The 18,693-nt window shown below is 36.7% G+C and overlaps 2 protein-coding genes across 2 annotated transcripts in view; one reads left to right on the top strand and one right to left on the bottom strand.

Moving 5' to 3' along the window:
• Positions 1-7,187, top strand: part of LOC139972089 (3'(2'),5'-bisphosphate nucleotidase 1-like) — a 41,768-nt gene extending 34,581 nt beyond the window's left edge. Inside the window, exons 6-7 of the mRNA XM_071979013.1 lie at positions 117-222; positions 1,910-7,187. Coding sequence (XP_071835114.1) covers positions 117-222; positions 1,910-2,061 — 258 coding nt within the window. The 3' untranslated portion in view covers positions 2,062-7,187. The remainder of the gene's footprint in view (positions 1-116; positions 223-1,909) is intronic.
• Positions 7,188-12,545: 5,358 nt separating this feature from the next.
• On the bottom strand, positions 12,546-18,288 carry LOC139972090 (uncharacterized). Its single transcript, XM_071979014.1, has 4 exons — positions 18,088-18,288; positions 15,666-15,827; positions 14,716-14,829; positions 12,546-13,991 (listed from the first exon to the last, which is right to left on the bottom strand). The coding sequence occupies exons 1-4, from the start codon at positions 18,156-18,158 to the stop codon at positions 13,727-13,729; spliced, it is 612 nt and encodes a 203-aa protein (XP_071835115.1). The 5' UTR covers positions 18,159-18,288; the 3' UTR covers positions 12,546-13,726.
• Between the last annotated feature and the right edge of the window lie 405 nt (positions 18,289-18,693).

Raw genomic sequence — 18,693 nt, 5'->3', positions numbered from 1 at the left:
ATGCCAGCTTAGGAAGACAACAAAAAGCTTAGGAAGCAAACTTTGTTTGACATTGAAATCTTCTCTGTGTGTCCAGCAGCTAGTTTTACAGCTTGTCATCTTTCTATTCCTTGTAGGTTTTACTTTTATTAGAAGGTCGTGCCAGTGCCTACATATTCGCTAGCCCTGGCTGTAAGAAGTGGGACACATGTGCTCCACAGGCCCTACTCAATTCCATGGGAGGTAAGACAATGCTTCATAGCTACTATAGTACATAAGTAAAGGTTGTCAGTTGTCCAAGTAAACATAATCTCACAAGTTTTTGAAGTGCTTCAGAGTGATTTGTCATGAATACTTGATGGAAGTTTACCTCTGACATAAAGAGATCTAGCAATTTGTTTTTAAATTGTTGATATTCAAATTGTTGTCATATTCATCTATTTACAATTATTTCAATTGGCTTAATATTTGATATGAGCATTCAGTAGAGCCTACTTTCACCCCCTCCCCCTTCGCACAGACTAAGACATGATTTGAATGATACATATATACTGTGAGCATTAGACTATGTGTATAATTACAATTCACAATCCAGTACTCATGGCATACCTCTTTTCATGAGTCGTAACTGTACCTACCGCTAGTAATGAGGATATTGTTATCATACCTCTTCTAATAAACCATGGACGGTACATTCCTCTTTTCATGAGTCATAACAGTAGCTACCTCTAGTTATGAGGATACTGTTATCATAGCTCTGCTTATTAACCATGGATGAAACCATTCCTCTTTTTATGAGGCATGACTGTGAGTATACCCCTTTTCATGAGTCATAACAGTAGCTACCTCTAGTTATGAGGATACTGTTATCGTACCTCTTCTAATAAACCACGGATGAAACCATTCCTCTTTTAATGAGGCATGACTGAGCATACCTCTTTTCATGAGTCATAACAGTAGCTACCTCTAGTTATGAGGATAGTGTTATCATACCTCTTCTAATAAACCACGGATAAAACCATTCCTCTTTTTATGAGGCATGACTGAGGGCATACCTCTTTTCATGAGTCATAACAGTAGCTACCTCTAGTTATGAGGATACTGTTATCATACCTCTTCTAATAAACCACGGATAAAACCATTCCTCTTTTTATGAGGCATGACTGAGGGCATACCTCTTTTCATGAGTCATAACAGTAGCTACCTCTAGTTATGAGGATAGTGTTATCATACCTCTTCTAACAAACCATGGACGGTACCATTAATCTTTCTATGAGGCATGACTGTGAGCATACCTCTTTTCATGAGTCATAACAGTAGCTACCTCTAGTTATGAGGATACTGTTATCGTACCTCTTCTAATAAACCACAGATGAAATCATTCCTCTTTTAATGAGGCATGACTGAGGGCATACCTCTTTTCATGAGTCATAACAGTAGCTACTTCTAGTTATGAGGATAGTGTTATCATACCTCTTCTAATAAACCATGGACGGTACCATTAATCTTTTTATGAGGCATGACTGTGAGCATACCTCTTTTCATGAGTCATAACAGTAGCTACCTCTAGTTATGAGGATACTGTAATCATACCTCTTCTAATAAACCATGGACGGTACCATTAATCTTTTTATGAGGCATGACTGTGAGCATACCTCTTTTCATGAGTCATAACAGTAGCTACCTCTAGTCATGAGGATACTGTTATCGTACCTCTTTTAATAAACCACGGATGAAACCATTCCTCTTTTAATGAGGCATGACTGAGCATACCTCTTTTCATGAGTCATAACAGTAGTTGCCTCTGGTTATGAGGATACTGTTATCATACCTCTTTTAATTTACCACGAATGAAACCATTCCTTTTTTATGAGGCATGACTGAGAGCATACCTCTTTTCATGAGTTTGTGCTTTGATTTTTTTACTCAGGTAAACTGACAGACGTCCATGGGAACCTGTATGAGTACCATAAGGAGGTTAAACACCGCAACATGGGTGGAGTAATAGCTGCTGCCAGGAACCATGAGTTCTACGTATCACGGGTACCACAGTCTATCAAAGACCAGCTGCCCGCAGCGTGATGTTCAGCACATAGAGGAGTATAAACCAAAATTTACATGGAGAGGAAGGAAGAATGATCTGTTAAATGCTTCTTTTCCTTAGCATATGACTGAGGCAAATGTGAAAAAGGTGGCTTAATTTTCAAGGAATATTCCTTGACGATTTTGGAAGAAATTGATGCAAAAAAAAAAGGGTTTAAATAAAACAAGTTGAGAATGTTGTTGCAAAGTTTGGGTATTTGGTGGAAAGATTGAAGATTGCATTCTTCAGTGATAGACTACTAGATAATTTAGTTTTGGGGGACTGTCATCATTTTGGAATAACATTTTGGAAGTCTGGTTTGGCTAAAAGTACTGGTTTTTTCCAATTAACATTTCAATGCACTGTGAAATATACAGGTTTATTTTTACACTCTCACATTCATTTATTTTGGTTGTTGAATTGAGGTTACACAAAAGTGGAAATATGTTCCTATCTTTTTTTTAAACTCTCTCTTTTGCTTCTTCTTTTTCAAGACTAGATTCCTGTTAAGTTACAACATTGTGTCAGTATTTGATCAGTAGGACTTTCAAGTTGCTGCAATAAGCAGTCTCATGATACAGAAGCTTGGACTCTAAGAAAACTAGAAACAAAAGATCTACAATTAGAAATTGATGAAATATAAAACAAACATATTGTGATCACCCTTCTTATGTTCATAATGATTGAAATCTTTGTATGAAAAGACATGTTCATATAATTGGAGTTGCTATTTATAAGGACATTTGAAAGTTGCATTGTATAGAGTTACCATCAACCATTACCCATATTGATATTGTTATCACAGTTACCACACACATTTAGTTATCACATCCACAGATAGTAAACCATGCCTAGCTGCTACCTTTCAGTATCATATTGCATAATGCATAAATGTATTATACTATCATGGCTATATTGTGGATGTGAGTCGCAAAACAGCCTCAAAAGAGAATTTTTTTTGTGGACTAAGGAGTGAGCAGATTGTAATGGTCCAGACAAGATGTTTAACTTCTTTGAGCTAACAAAGTAATACTTCACAGACATAGAAGTTACAGCCATATCTGAACACCTGCTGGGATTTGTAGCAAAAAGCTTAGAAACAAAGAATTTTGTGGTGATTAGGAGTAAATAACTAGAGATATACAGAAATTGTATTGTGGTTATAGTGAATATTAATCAGCCAGTTAGGTTATATTGGTTTATGTAAAATGGTCAGGTTAGAAAGAAGAAAGGTCAACTTGTCATTTTGCTAGCATGTTAACACTGATTACTTTTTTCAAGCTCCATTTTGCACATTAGGAAGAATCAAAGGTATAGAAATAAATCTTTCAGTTGAAGAAGATAAACTAGAGCCATGAAGGGGGGATGAAGGGAGGGGGAGGCATTTGTCTCCAGCTGACACATTTCCAATTGGAAAATAGTGTAAATTTAGATTTCAAGCAGCAATTGAAAATGTGATTGGGTATTTGTCTTTGAGACAATAAGAGGAAGAATAAGCCATGGTTGAAATACATAGGTTTGACATTGTTGTGGCGATTTGATAATGGTGTTCCAAGGATGAAAACCAATTGGTTTGTAGTGCATCATTTCTGGATTTATGTTGAGATATGACAGAAATCCCTCTATTCTAGAATTTAATCTTGGGTTGTCCTGGGTCTTCTTATACCAATTACCTCTTTTTGCTGGTTTTTAAATGTGTCCTCAAATGAGACACACAGTTTTGCTGTACTGCAAACTTTAGTTTAAAGTCTAAAGTTGTGTAATTAAATTGACATTAAAAAGGACAAAAAAAGAGATGTATGGGTGAATTTGATATCAATTATTGGTTAAAAGCTTGGACAAGATATGAATTATTGGATGGAGCATTTGGTATGATGAGGCAGTTTGCTTATCAGCAACTCGAAGCTGTTAAAATGATGCTTGATTCAATGTATGACCAGCAGAAATAAAAAAGTTAATACATAAGGAGAGAAAATTATAAAATTCTAATGATGTGAAGAATAAGATGTTATTTGCTGTCTTTAGAGAAGGCAGATATAGGGTGCTATGATAAAAAAAAAGTAAGAAATTTGTATGCAAAAGAGATTAAGTTTATTTTTGTGAAGCAACAATAAGAATTCTTGGATTAGTAGGTAAATAGTGTAGGATGTATAGACTTAATGTTATTGTCTGCCATTGTTTTGATGGTTAACTCCTTTCTCACTTATGGTTTTGTCTGGTGATGAACCATTCATTGTATAGACTTAATGTTAATGTCTGCCTTTGTTTTGATGGTTAACTCCTTTCACACTTATGGTTTTGTCTGGTGATGAACCATTCATTGTATAGACTTAATGTTATTGTCTGCCTATGTTTTGATGGTTAACTCCCTTCACACTTATGGTTTTGTTTGGTTGTATAGACTTAATGTTATTGTCTGCCTTTGTTTTGATGGTTAACTCCTTTCTCACTTATGGTTGGTGACGACAAACCATTCTATGAGTGTGGTCTTTCTTTCTGGATTTACTGAAGTGGTCTTGTCTTTTGCTGATTCATCATTCCCTGGAGATGGACCAACCTTCTAACCTCAAACACTTGCTTGCTGTGAACATTTGAATTATTTAATTTACAACTGGTTTCAATATTAATCTGCAGTCGTGACATGTTTTCATTGTACCCTTGTGATTAAATCAATAATGTTGTGGCTGTTCATCACATCTGTACAGATTCTGTAGTAGAAGCCCCATTGTTTGTCCTTGTGATTAATCAATCCCTTATTTGTTGATCTTCTAACATATTTGTCTGTTTTATTAATACTTTGGTTGCTAAGGCTTCCATCACTAATACTGTTATTATACTAGTATAAATGCTAGTGATTCTTGGCTCAGTTATTTTGCTCACATTCAGTGGTTTGAAACTCTGTTTTAAGTTATTAAACTTTCTGTTCTATACTTCTTCACACAATTCACATTGGTTGTAGCTTGCGAAAGTTACATTCAAGTTTGATACAAACCCCCAGTCTGTTTGCAAGGCAATTTGTTGCGTCCTTTTATTACTGATAGAACACAAAACGCTTGATGGCTTCTCGGGAAATGATGCATTTTCTTAATTTTGGTTTTTGTTAGAAATATAATTATGTTTATGTAAACTATGTGGTAGCACTGTACAATGAATAATTAATTTACTTCTAGTAGAGACAACTTAATTAAGCAGATGAGCTTATGTGTAACCACACATTCCAAAATGAATATAGCTCTTTGAAAACTTAGATATGTTTTAGAATTTTATATTGATTGAGATCTTACCAGTTTTTTTGTTTTTTTGTTGTTGAACAAACAAACTTGCCAGAAGAAGTTATGATGCAAGTCAGGCAAATTTATGACTCAACTTTAGAAAATTGTTTTAAATCATTTTTTAAGTATCTTAGTGTATCAAATGAAGTGATTCGTGTGTGTTTCTAAATCAAATTATTTAAAGCATGGTGAAAGAGAATGCGTTACAAAGAAGTAAAAATAACAGATTTTATCTTAGATGAATATTCAGTGATAAATTTTATGTCTGACAAGTCTTAAGTTAGCTTAAAATAAAGATATATTTTGCATGTGGTATCTATGAAGTACTATCATGTGTGTTATAACTACTACCACAGTACTCTATGACAGGTATAGCCAAAGATGTTTAAGGTATTCACTTTAATGGCTGTTGTATGTATGTATGTTTGCGTGTATGTATGTATGTCAAACTTTATTTGCTATGTGGTACTAAACTGACCTTTGTCTTATCTGTCTGGCTTGGATATAAACAAAACCTGCATCTTAATTTTACCAAACAAAACTTTAGTAAAATACATGCTATCCAGCCATACAATTTAGGATTCTCTACCAACATCTATAGCAGCATTGGTAACAGTCATACCATTTAGGATTCTCTACCAACATCTATAGAAGACAGAAAACAGTTTACTTTTATGACTCTCTTTATATTGTCTCTGCTAAAATCTTTTTTGTGGTCGTTAATTTACTTCTTCCTTATTACTTTGTTGTGTTCCTGGTTAAAGGTAATCATTGAGCAGTAGTTCTGAACTCCTACTCCAATGTATCTTCCAGTCTCTGTTACTACTCCCTTTGATTTAATCATGATCCATATTTGATGTGACATTTCAACTTCTTATTAAACCCTTTGTACTCTTTTCAAGTTTTCTGTTTTTAATTTCTTTGCATGTAGTCTAGTAGGTCTTGTGGACCAAAGTTTACTTTGATAAATTGTCAGTTAATTTTTAATTACCTAATAGCAAACTAGGCCTTTATCCAATATAGGCAAAATGCAGGACTCTTTGTGTAAGCTGTGGAGTTGGGATGTTTTTTTTTCTGCCATTAAAGGGCTTCAGCCTCCTCATGTGATTCCTGCCTTTAATTGTAACTTGCCAGAAAATGTAGAATTAGTTTGTGAGTGTGTTGGTTTCATTTTGAATCCATGAGCTTCAGAAATACCTGATATCATCACATCAATCATTTAACTTGCCACAATTAAGTGGTTGAAACCAGAGTTGTAATAAGTCACTTCTTTTTAAGGTCAAGCTGAGTCACTACCAGTGAGTCAACTAACTTACAATCACTGTATTATCTCTGTGTGGAAGAGTTGACTGAGTTGATGGAGTCCCTTCACTCTTGAAAGATAAAGAACGCGAGTTATGACTCATTTAAACACAAGTTAATATAATTGGCTTTGTACTGAGTAAATGATGAGCAGGTTTAACATTGAAAGTAAACACATATAACAAGGTAATGGATGACTTAAAATACAACTGTATAATTGATATCTTACTAACAATGCCAACAACTTCCATGGATTCTCAAATTCCTTAACAACCTCAGCTAAATGCTTAGTCTATGTGAATGTAGTGTTTATGTGTTTACCCTTATGTTTTCACTTCCTGTATGAACATCCTTTGGATAAGCTCAAAAATGTGATGTAAAAAGACAGAATTTTGTTACCAAATGTTGGATCTCAATGCTTTTTCATGTTTGTTTTTTGCTTCATGTGTTCTTCCCAAGTTGACTCCAAATTGCTGCAAGTTATCAACCTTGTTGTTGTTCATTTGAGAATGGACATCATGTTTAGGTAGTCTAGAGTAAAAAAAAAAGTACTGACAAGAGATTTAATTACGTCAATGAATCAAGAAATATATATAAATATATATCAGTAAATATGGTTTTTCCTTTATTTGTTGTTGTTTACATATTTGTAATGCATTGATGAACTACTGCAGGATAAGCACAACTGAGGAAAACTGACGTCAATATTCTGGAACTACTGGCTCAGCTCTGTAAAGTAACATGCAATGACACCTCCCTCTGCGCTTATCTCCTTGACAACCCCACCCCCGTCCCTTCCAGAGGCCTTGGGCTGTTTATTCAAATGGTGACTTCAGTGTCTAAACCATCTTTATGGAGTGCCTATGCTGTGGTGTATATTAGGTAACAAAGCTTATTGTAAACATCTCAAGAAGGACATGCTTCATACTGTAGCTGATAAGTGGATGCCATGTGTTTAAGTAGAAGTGTCAGTAGGGGTCAAAATGCACAATCCTTGTAAACATGATATCTCAAGAATGGTAACCAGACTATGAGACTAATCTCATACTTGATAAGCGAAATGCCCCATGCGAAGTACAATAAGCTTACTTTCTTGGTTTAAATGAATAGTTGAGATCAGTGGTCATATTTGGTATGTGCATGCCACACACTGGTCATATTTGGTATGTGCATGCCACACATTGGTCATATCTGGTATGTGCATGCCACAAACTGATCATATTTGGTATGTGCATGCCACACTGGTCATATCTGGTATGTGCATGCCACACACTGGTCATATTTGGTATGTGCATGCCATACACTGGTCATATTTGGTATGTGCATGCCACACACTGGTCATATTTGGTATGTGCATGCCACATACTGGTCATATTTGGTATGTGCATGCCACACACTGGTCATATTTGGTATGTGCATGCCATACACTGGTCATGTGTGGTATGTGCATGCCACACACTGGTTATATTTGGTATGTGCATGCCACATAGTGGTCATATTTGGTATGCGCATGCCACACACTGGTCATATTTGTTATGTGCATGCCACACACTGGTCATGTGTGGTATGTACATGCCACACACTGGTTATATTTGGTATGTGCATGACTTTTTATGGTCATATTTGGTATGTGCATGCCACATACTGGTCATATTTGGTATGTGCATGCCATATACTGGTCATATTTGGTATGTGCATGCCACATGCTGGTCATATTTGGTATGTGCATGCCACATGCTGGTCATATTTGGTATTTGCATGCCACATAGTGTTCATATTTGGTATGTGCATGCCACACACTGGTCATATTTGTTATGTGCATGCCACACACTGGTCATGTGTGGTATGTACATGCCACACACTGGTTATATTTGGTATGTGCATGACACTTTATGGTCATATTTGGTATGTGCATGCCATATACTGGTCATATTTGGTATGTGCATGCCACATGCTGGTCATATTTGGTATGTGCATGCCACATGCTGGTCATATTTGGTATGTGCATGCCACATGCTGGTCATATTTGGTATGTGCATGCCACATGCTGGTCATATTTGGTATGTGCATGCCACATGCTGGTCATATTTGGCATGTGCATGCCACATGCTGGTCATATTTGGCATGTGCATGCCACGTTATTTGGTATGTGCATGCCACATGCTGGTCATTTTGGTATGTGCATGCCACATGCTGGTCATATTTGGTATGTGCATGCCATATGCTGGTCATATTTGGTATGTGCATGCCATATACTGGTTATATTTGGTATGTGCATAACACTTTATGGTCATATTTGGTATGTGCATGCCACATACTGGTCATATTTGGTATGTGCATGCCATATACTGGTCATATTTGGTATGTGCATGCCACATGCTGGTCATATTTGGCATGTGCATGCCACATGCTGGTCATATTTGGTATGTGCATGCCACATGCTGGTCATATTTGGTATGTGCATGCCACATACTGGTCATATTTGGTATGTGCATGCCACATGCTGGTCATATTTGGCATGTGCATGCCACATGCTGGTCATATTTGGCATGTGCATGCCACATGCTGGTCATATTGGTATGTGCATGCCACATGCTGGTCATATTTGGTATGTGCATGCCACATGCTGGTCATATTTGGTATGTGCATGCCAGATACTGGTCATATTTGGTATGTGCATGCCACATGCTGGTCATATTTGGTATGTGCATGCCACATGCTCGTCATATTTGGCATGTGCATGCCACATGCTGGTCATATTTGGTATGTGCATGCCACATGCTGGTCATATTTGGTTTGTGCATGCCACATGCTGGTCATATTTGGCATGTGCATGCCACATGCTGGTCATATTTGGTATGTGCATGCCACATGCTGGTCATATTTGGCATGTGCATGCCACATGCTGGTCATATTTGGCATGTGCATGCCACATGCTGGTCATATTTGGCATGTGCATGCCACATGCTGGTCATATTTGGCATGTGCATGCCACATGCTGGTCATATTTGGTATGTGCATGCCACATGCTGGTCATATTTGGCATGTGCATGCCACATGCTGGTCATATTTGGTATGTGCATGCCACATGCTGGTCATTTTGGTATGTGCATGCCACATGCTGGTCATATTTGGTATGTGCATGCCACATACTGGTCATATTTGGTATGTGCATGCCATATACTGGTCATATTTGGTATGTGCATGCCACATACTGGTCATATTTGGCATGTGCATGCCACATGCTGGTCATATTTGGCATGTGCATGCCACATGCTGGTCATATTTGGTATGTGCATGCCACATGCTGGTCATATTTGGTATGTGCATGCCACATACTGGTCATATTTGGTATGTGCATGCCACATGCTGGTCATATTTGGCATGTGCATGCCACATGCTGGTCATATTTGGCATGTGCATGCCACATGCTGGTCATATTGGTATGTGCATGCCACATGCTGGTCATATTTGGTATGTGCATGCCACATGCTGGTCATATTTGGTATGTGCATGCCAGATACTGGTCATATTTGGTATGTGCATGCCACATGCTGGTCATATTTGGTATGTGCATGCCACATGCTCGTCATATTTGGCATGTGCATGCCACATGCTGGTCATATTTGGTATGTGCATGCCACATGCTGGTCATATTTGGTTTGTGCATGCCACATGCTGGTCATATTTGGCATGTGCATGCCACATGCTGGTCATATTTGGTATGTGCATGCCACATGCTGGTCATATTTGGCATGTGCATGCCACATGCTGGTCATATTTGGTATGTGCATGCCACATGCTGGTCATATTTGGCATGTGCATGCCACATGCTGGTCATATTTGGCATGTGCATGCCACATGCTGGTCATATTTGGTATGTGCATGCCACATGCTGGTCATATTTGGCATGTGCATGCCACATGCTGGTCATATTTGGTATGTGCATGCCACATGCTGGTCATTTTGGTATGTGCATGCCACATGCTGGTCATATTTGGTATGTGCATGCCACATGCTGGTCATATTTGGTATGTGCATGCCAGATACTGGTCATATTTGGTATGTGCATGCCACATGCTGGTCATATTTGGTATGTGCATGCCACATGCTGGTCATATTTGGTATGTGCATGCCACATGCTGGTCATATTTGGTATGTGCATGCCACATGCTGGTCATATTTGGTTTGTGCATGCCACATGCTGGTCATATTTGGTATGTGCATGCCACATGCTGGTCATTTTGGTATGTGCATGCCACATGCTGGTCATATTTGGTATGTGCATGCCACATGCTGGTCATATTTGGTTTGTGCATGCCACATGCTGGTCATATTTGGCATGTGCATGCCACATGCTGGTCATATTTGGCATGTGCATGCCACATGCTGGTCATATTTGGTATGTGCATGCCACATGCTGGTCATATTTGGTATGTGCATGCCACATACTGAGGAGATGCAATTTGTTTATAGAAATATTGTTTTGCTCTGTGCAAAATGTCTAATAAAAACAAAAATATTTTCAGCTGAATTGCTATGATCATGTCATTCACTCTGTTGTAATCAGATGCATTCACAAAATATCACCAATCTGGAAAGTTGTGTATCTTTCCCATGCACAATGCTACGTGGTTATTGAAGTGTAGCATGGTCTGGGGTCCTCAAGACAGGAAATGTAGAAGTGATATGACACGTTCTTAGGTACAGATATATATATTAGGTCTTAAATATGTGTACATGAAAAGTTGTGCCATTAAACTACTCATTTTGTGTGGAATTTAAGAAGGGGGAGGGATGGGGGAAGCTTCTCTGAAAGCACGATGATCTAAACAATCTGTTTTGTAGATGACAATGTACCATTTGGCCAAAATGATTGCTCATTCACAGAGATTGTGCAAACAAAATTCTTGTACCATTTTAGTAAAATGATCTCTTGAAATACAAGATATAATTTCTGAGACAGTCATTATTTAATGCTGCATGGCAAAGTTATTTCATAAAAAATAAAGTAGCCAGGCATACAACCTAATGTACAGGTATGAACTGAGAAGGGATGAAACCTGCCTGACATGCAACCAAGTAATGTTTTAGATAATAAAAAGCGTGAAATGAGATGTTTTGTCTGAACTTTTCATTCCCTTTGAATGGGCAAAAAGATTGGGTAAAATAGTTCATCATAATTCTGTGATTATTTACTACACAATGGTGCCGTTGCAGAGTTTGGGAACGGTTTGGTCGTGTTTAGAAAGTATAATGAAGCTCTATCTAAAACAAAGAATAAAATAAATGGAAATATACAAGGTGTCATTTTGTTGTTTACAATATATTTACAATGATACAAACTGTATAATAATAAGAAAACATACGACATATAATACACAATGCACAGTGAAACAGAAACCTTTATAGACCAACCTTTCCCTTCACATTCCCTATACCCACCCTCAAAAAAAAAAGGAACAAAACGTCATGAAAATTTTAATGTCAAAGTCAAAATTTAATTTGAAATTCTAAATTAAATTCAAAATTTTATTTTGTAAATTTTTGTTGTTGTCCATTCAATAACATTTTCATTTTTTTTTTGAAGTCTATATATGTTTTGACCTTGGCACATATCATGGGATGCAAGTAGGTGAACTACTGTTTGGAGGCAAAACTTACAGACCAAGTTAAGACGATTAAGATTACTGTGTGAGAAATCTTAATTGATAGTTCCCTCTCAGTTTATATTTCTTCCTAATGAATTAATCATGAAAGCAATATTCCATATGACTATGAGTGGCTGGTACCATGCAGCTCCCTGATGTGTGTTCTGAGAAGACAAAAAAACTTCTCTTTGTTCTGTGGAATAATAGAGTTCTTCTTTCCAGTCTTTGTCAATATGCTCCTCTATATAATTTATAATCTGTCATTAAATTGTAGATACTTAAAATCAAAACTTCTCTCGGCTTTATTGAATTTCTTCTATTTCAGATTATTAAGATTTGATGCTAGGGAAAGACTGGGACAAAATTAGCAAGTTTTGAAACCTATTGAGATGTACTTCTGTTTGCTAAGTTAGCCAATCAATGAAATACATAATTAGTAATAGAGAGAGCAGAGCAGAAGATCTGCAGTCAAGATTAAGCTATTAATAATGTAATACTTTAAGGGTGTACTTCTTTAGGAATAATTTAGGAATAGGTATAATTTCTTAGTGTGAAGCAATTGTAGTAGGTCATCATACTCTGAGAAGTGCAACAATCCTAAAACTTGACACTGTCGAGATTATCCTGAATTCAATGTGTTTGAATATGTTGGAGATTATATGCCCCAACGGCTATGAAAATACTTCACAAATTGCAGTACTTCCTAAATCTGTGATTGTAAATGTCAAGACATCATTTTCGATAACTATATTTTTCACCCTGAAAGTAGAGTAATCATATAACAGTTATATGACTTCTGCCAACATAAGTTGCTGCAAATATTTGAAAGAACCAAAATTTCACAATACTACATCCTACAAGGCAACTGCCTACCAAATGTTGACAATAAATTTTCCAAGTGGTATTAGTTAATCACCAAATCTGTGTTCATTCTCTAAGGGGTCTACTAATACCATGAAAATTTACAAATCTGTAAAAAATAAGCCTAATCTTTGTACAATATTTATGCTATATACTCTCTGCAATAACCCTTGTAATGTACATTTCTAATTAACAATGAATGTCCATTCAAACTGAGGTACTAATAAGCAGGTTGTTTTGGTGCTTTGACATACCCTGATGGTATGCCAGCGATATGGATGACATGTTAAAGCTTATGCTCTCATCAGTTCTTTAGAGAATTAACGAAGGCAGGGATCAAAGACAATTTATATTGTTTAGTAACCTCAAAACTATCTAATTCAATTTTTAAGTTAAGCCTTAGGAGCCAATTTTAAAAGCGAGTGTATTCAGTCCAACAGAAAGTGGTTCACTTTAAAAATTGCATATTAGATAGTTTTGAGGTTACTGAATAATATAAATTGTCTTTGATTCCTGCCTTTATTATTCCTTTAAGGTTCTCAGTTTACAACCATTCCATCATTGTTTAACTTATCCTCTCATCGATTGCAGTTACGCAGCGGGTATCTCATGTTGAAGACAATTGGCAAACTGCCCAATCGTTTCTTATGTTGCTGTCTCCGCTGGTGAGTCGGACGAAGAGTGGCAGCATCCAGCAATTCCCTAACTTCACATCCTCGGACTCGATTGGTCCCCGGTGGTCTAGCGTCTGTGGAGGGTGTGGTTTTAGAAGACAGCTTGCCTCTCTTCTGATTAGATTTGGAAATGTTTTCTTCATCTAGACATGGACTAGGATGACAATTCCTGCACAGAGAGTCAATAATACAAAATTCTGAATCGTCAAACTAAATTCTCTATGGTTCTGGTAACCAACTAAAGTAGAGAGTAAACAATGAATGAACACAAACAAGATTTTCACTTGGCCTAGGGACATGAGGTAAGGCAATCCAGGCAGCAAAAACCTAATATATCTGAAGTTGCCAAAATGCAGTACATCTTTGATACCACAGGCCTAAGCATCAGTGTGTTTGCATGCTGTGAAAGGATTTGGCTAAGTACTATATTTAAGGGACAAAGAGTACAGAACTTGATGGCGGTGAAAGATCAATATTAGGTCAAAGTATGGGTACATTATAAACACATTATCACAAGAAGGACATTGCAACATCTTTACTGCAACATCATTTCTCATTGTCAATTGTGCAATGAACATTCTTTGAGTGGTGTGTGCGCATTATAAGTCTTATTATTATTATAATTATTATTATTATTACTTGATATATTACTGGATTCTCACAGCGCACAAGAAACACTGTTTATTCAGTAAAAGCATAAATATAAAATTCTTCTAAACACCTGCTCTTGTAATTTTGGGAGATCTCATTTGTTACATTGTCCCTCACATGAGAAATGAGGTACACAATTTGCAAGGAGGAAATTGCCTTCCCAGAGCTGACATAGCCTGTACAGGCATAATTTGAGAAAAACATAAAATAAACTTCCAGCTGCTTAAAATGATCTTACTTACTCTAAATGTGCTACAACCTCCCATGCCCACATATTTTCGTTACAGTTTTCATTTGGACATGTAGTAATTCCAAGAGTTTTCTGCATCTCTATAGCATCTTCTGGTATGATAGGTCTGTAAACAACAGGAACAAAACATCATGATACAGTTTGCCAAGTGTGATAATATAATAGGTCTGTAAACAACAGGAACAACACATCATGATACAGTGTGCCAAGTGTGATATTATAATAGGTCTGTAAACAACAGGAAACACAACATCATGAAACAGTATGCCAAGTGTGATATTATAATAGGTCTGTAAACAACAGGAACAAAACATCATGATACAGTATGCCAAGTGTGATATTAGAATAGGTCTGTAAACAACAGGAACAAAACATCATAATACAGTATGCCAAGTGTGATATTGGGGGTGCTGTAGGAAGCCACCTTCACCAAATCATTATACAAGTCTCTGAACTGACTTACAATACAGATGTCTATTACATAATCCATATCTAAATATTCTATTCTAAAAGCACAGGTCTCTCAATCACATCAAAAGTAAATCATATATAATTGTAGTATGGGGAGTTGCGGTACAATTTGTCGGAACTTGGTTGAATTCATAACTAATCAATTGGCATAAGCCCACCAGTATCATATGACTGGAATGATGAGATGGGAAAGCAACATAATTTATCATTTATTAGCTGACCCTGTATCTGACATCATCACAAATTAATTCCACTGCTATTGACAGATCTGAGAGTGTATTTTTTATCTCTCTTTAGTCTCACAATATTCTATTTTAAGACTGTTAAAAGCATGTTTGATGATTATAGCAGCTCCTCCTCCTTGTATTTGTAAATGCTGATATTTAATAAATAAATCAATCAAATTTAATAAGTCCATCGAAAATCCTAAATTTGTCGGTACTGTACATGTTCCAGGAATAAAGATCTCACCTTCTTGATGGAAGTGAATCTTCCATTTGACATGTCGGACACCGAGAGAGTCCCACTCTTCTTATTCCGCTTTCTGTGTAAACACAAGATGTACAAAATCGGTGCTGACATATTCCAGTCACCATCTGAAGACGGGGACTCAAACACACCGGGCATACTACCCTGCAATGAGTAAAAAATGTAGAAAAATGCTACAGTCATAATATAGATAGTGCAAAAATTATAAGTGCAGGAAGACAATACAACAGGCATACTACCCTGCAATGAGTAAAAAATATAGAAAAATGCTTCAGTCACAGATAGTGTTAACATTAAAGTATAGGAAGACATTACTACTCAGGGAATGAATGAGTCTTCTCACTCTATTCACACCGGGCATTCTACCCTGCAATGAGTAAATATATAGAGTTAAATGATACAATCATAATATAGATAGTGCAAACCTTAAATTACTGTATATGAAGACATTACTAATCAGGGGATCATTTAGTCTTCTCACTCCATTCAGCAGACTTGTTTCTCATTTATAAATATTGAGATGATATGGTTCTGTACAGTAATTTACAAACACTATGTATCATGGCAAGAAATTACTATAACAATTTGCCCATACAGGTATTTGCATAGCACTTTGCTATGCTATAGTAGATTGAATTCTGAATCTAATGAATGATAAAATAAGGGTGTGAGAATAATACCCTACTGTACCTTCTTGAGCTTGGCAAACCTGTAGTATTCAAAGTTTGCCAAGAGTTTTGCACAATTCCTGCTGTTGTCTTGATATATGGTAATGACAATTTAAAGCAGCATTTTGCGTTGGGTCGCTTTTTTCCACCTTTTTAACATGTGCATCGATTTTTTTACATGTATCAATCATAAAACAGCAAACTAAGATACCATCCAAGTTTCATCCTGCCAAGAGCGTTAATTAGCGAGTAATTAACGATTTATATCGATAACGAGTAAAAGTGTCCTTGACAAAGTTTTCATATCTCCAAATCCACTAGTTTGAATTCTACCAATCAGTGAATAGTATGTTTATTCATGAGCATTTTGCGTTTGGTCGCCGTTTTCTACTTTTTTGACATGTCCATCGAGTTTTTTACATACATCAAATCACAAAACAGCAAATTAAGATATTAGCCACGTTTTTCCCTGCCAAAAACGTTAATTGGCGAGTATTCCACATATATACAAAATTAAATCGCATTCAGTTCCCAAACCCACTAGTTTGAATTCAACCAATCAGAGATGCAGGTTTAGTTATGAGCCGTTGCTAAAAATAGATTCAAGACTTTGCGTTGGTACAACTCCCTGGTACAACTGCCATATAGACTGTACACAAATCAAGCGTGGTGTTATATTACGTATCTGTCAATGACGTTCGTAGTGTTTAAATATTCATATTATGGGCGAGGTTTATTGGGTTCCCAACGGAAAATATCTTGGAGAACAACACAGTTGAAAGTTGCAAATTTTTCGACTTTAATGCCACCATTTGAAGTAAAATATAAATAGATAAGCTAGTTATGTATGTCGTTATGGCATAGTGAAGTCAGTGAGGTTGAGAAATATCATAGTCGAGGACGCAAAATGCTGCTTTAAGGAAACTACAGTTTTTTGGAAAAAGACTCTGTGAACTTATTGCAGCTGTACAGATGAAGCGCAGATTATGCATATCATAATCTAAGTGTTTGAATACTAATCATGTTTCCTAAGGTAGGGTTATCAGTGATTAACTAAACTCCATCTGCCTGGCCATATTAAATAAAAATGTATAAAACCATGTCTTTCATTTTCGGGACAAGGGTTATTTCAACTTATTTGAGCTGAGTTGATCCATGATATTGTAGGTACAGAATAATTTAATTATGTGTAACTAGAAAACTTGGCTGTAGAGCATAGGCAGACTAAGGCTAGGCCCTAATGTGAAACAAGTAGGCCTAGCAAGTAGGCCGGTCTTATTTTCCCAAACATTATTCATGACATAGGCCAGCCTAAATAAAATACCTCCTTTGACTCAGTGACAAACATAGACACAATATTAGGCTAATTATGTATTTTAGGATGCTTCCTTTTTTTCTAATAATACTTAGGCTTATATTATAATTAATACTAGGCTAGTTGTGAATTGTGGATCGGTTTGCCTGAGAAAGTTGTACTTGCAAGTAGTGTGAATGGAAAGTCTTGGACAAGCACTTTAAGCATTGTTATTGGGTCGATTTTTTTGTATTCAGTTTTTTCTCTCCTACACGGTCCTTGATGGGGACTTGAGTGTCCCTCCTGATTAATTTCTTCTACTAAACTAAACTACTGTAGACTACGCTAGCCTATAGTCATTACAGGCCTAGGCTGCACCAGTATTCAATTAGGTCAGCAAAGTTAAGGCCTAACTTGAAAGTTGGGGCCTATCCTACCCTACCTTCTTTCGAACGAACTTTGACGGCGTGGATCGAGAAACAATGTTTGGACTGTTGTTTTGCGAGAATCCATTCTGCTAAACGAAGAGTAGCATTAAGACTGATGATCAGTTATCTCTCTGTGTTGCGAAAGAGCTGATACCGATTATACACAAATCAGTCACTACGAAAATTGCCGCTTTAATTTACATATTTACCTCCATATTTAAATCACGTGTTTGAAAAACGCGCTCGTAGGCTCAAAATGCCAGCCGTTTCATATTACAACTGACATGTTTACGTTGCAACAGCTGTGCACTTGAACAGTTTCCAGTGTCATGTTTCAATCCCTTCTTTTTCTAAGTGTTCAATTAAAATATTGTCATTTTATATCTCCAACTTATGTTAAAGAAACATACTATTACTTAAGCACATTATTGAAAGTTTGCACTAACTTGTGGAATTACTAATATAATAGCAAAATTCAACATTTAATTCACGAAGCTTATCACAAGGACTCAGGGGCGTAGCGAGCGGGGGGTTGTGGGGGGGGGGGGGTGTCACACCCCCCCCAATAATTTGGTCGCTGTCGGCAAATTTTGGGTCTGTCGGCAAAAGGAGAAAAGGTG

The sequence above is a fragment of the Apostichopus japonicus genome, chromosome 8 (assembly GCF_037975245.1).
Source record: "Apostichopus japonicus isolate 1M-3 chromosome 8, ASM3797524v1, whole genome shotgun sequence".
Lineage (NCBI taxonomy): Eukaryota > Metazoa > Echinodermata > Holothuroidea > Aspidochirotida > Stichopodidae > Apostichopus > Apostichopus japonicus.
The sequence above is the reverse complement of the archived record's forward strand: the minus strand, read 5'-3'. Positions and strand labels throughout refer to the sequence as shown.